Source organism: Penaeus monodon, chromosome 25 (genome assembly GCF_015228065.2).
Source record: "Penaeus monodon isolate SGIC_2016 chromosome 25, NSTDA_Pmon_1, whole genome shotgun sequence".
Taxonomy (NCBI): domain Eukaryota; kingdom Metazoa; phylum Arthropoda; class Malacostraca; order Decapoda; family Penaeidae; genus Penaeus; species Penaeus monodon.
In genome coordinates, this window is record NC_051410.1 from 14,469,992 (window position 1) to 14,471,760 (window position 1,769).

A 1,769-nucleotide genomic window follows, 5' to 3' on the forward strand; every position below is an offset into this window, starting at 1 on the left:
AAGAAACAATTTACACTCACCAGTTTGCAGCCTGCTCTTGAGGACATCAGGACCAATGGCCACCAACCAGTTGAACATGCCTGCCATGCCGCCAGCAACAAGAGTGCGTACAGGGCTAAGTTCACCTTCCTTTCCAGGTGGAGAGAGAACATTCTTGAGCCACTCGTAAGTCATGAAGTACATTCCTGAAGCTGGTACATCTGGGAAAAGACATCAGTACTGTTAAGCATCACTTATGTAAAATATGATTGGTAAGCACACCAAATCTCAAGTGGGGTTTGATAATACAAAAGTTTCTCTTAAATTTTCAATTCAAGCAGGAGACTTTTTTTTAATCATGATCAGATAAAAATCACTTTCAATACTATGTCTTAAAGATTTTTATCCACTTCACTATCAACATAATGCTACTAACTCCCATGATTTTTTCTGTTCAGAACTTTTAACACTATTCATTTTTTATATATATAGAAAATACAAAAGATTTACAACTAATACCTCTCAGTAGTGTGGCACAAGTACCCTTGTAGATACTGCGAATACCACCTTCCTTGTACAAGACCTTCACAACATCAAGAGGTCCTTTGTATAATTTGGGACCAGTGCCAGCTGCTTGAACCTGATATGAAAAATCACTATCTAATTATGACTGGCTTCCCTATGAACAGTTAAAAAACAATTATATACAATTATAGTTTACTTTTACATCACATTTATTACTACCCTTATCAGAAATGTAAAACGTGCTAAACTTATATCTTAAATATACAGACACAGTGTGATATCTTTGGAAATATAAAAATACTCAAATCAACAGAAATGTGCTACAATAATTAGTATTTCACCTGCAAAAGGCATTTTATTCTTTCTCCTGGGGTCATGATAGCTGTAGTAAATACTCCTGATAACATGCCGGCATTAAATAACTGAACAGCAGTAAGTTTCTCATCAGGAGTAGTTTGCTGAAGTTTCTTTCCGATTCCAAATCCAAGGAAACATACTGCAAACATGGGTGTAACTCCAATCAATGGAGCAGCCATTCCTGAAAATTTAACAAAAATGTCATATGAATAACAAAATTCAATAGCCATGAATGCCTCAACATTTACCTCCTAAATGACAAAGATGATTAGTGAGTGACCTTCATATGGGTTTGACCATCCAGCTAGGCCTACAAGTTGGGTAAAGCCTCCCCACCACCATCCCCAAAGGTCTAATGACATATGTAAAACCAATGCCATAAATCTACCATTAAAGGACCTTATCTTTTCACAAATACATTAAGCCTATATTCTATGGTATATCCAAACCAAAAGTTGCTCTTTTTCCTAGCTCTAGTCATTGAAATCTTGCAAAGATTTTAATGATAAATTCAACAATAATTTCAAAACAAATTTAAATTTTCAATAGGGGGTGGGAAGAAAATATTTACAGGTTTTAACTTACAACTGCTCAGACTATTGAGAATTAATTATCCTATCTGCTGATCTGATCTTTCCCAGTGATAATAGCCAAAAACCAATGTTATAGTTGCTGGACTACTAAGGCTATACAATGATGGAAAGCAGCCATTCACCAACTTAATAAAAAAAAAGGTGACCATTACTTTGAACAATTTCTGAACAAAACTATCATCACAACAAACCTTTGTAGAGGCCAAAAAAGCCTTCATTGCGTACAGTTTTCAATGCACAATCCCATGTTCCTTTGTACAGCAACTGTTCACCAGGCTTAGGAGTTGGCTGAGTTTGTAGGCGGACCTGTGGGTT

At 36.0% G+C, this 1,769-nt stretch overlaps 1 protein-coding gene across 1 annotated transcript in view; it reads right to left on the minus strand.

Moving 5' to 3' along the window:
• The window catches only part of LOC119589324 (mitochondrial carnitine/acylcarnitine carrier protein-like), a 7,501-nt gene that overhangs the window by 3,229 nt on the left and 2,503 nt on the right, over positions 1-1,769 (minus strand). The window contains exons 2-5 of the mRNA XM_037937945.1: positions 1,646-1,760; positions 846-1,042; positions 499-619; positions 21-200 (exon numbers count right to left, since the gene is read on the minus strand). Coding sequence (XP_037793873.1) covers positions 21-200; positions 499-619; positions 846-1,042; positions 1,646-1,760 — 613 coding nt within the window. The remainder of the gene's footprint in view (positions 1-20; positions 201-498; positions 620-845; positions 1,043-1,645; positions 1,761-1,769) is intronic.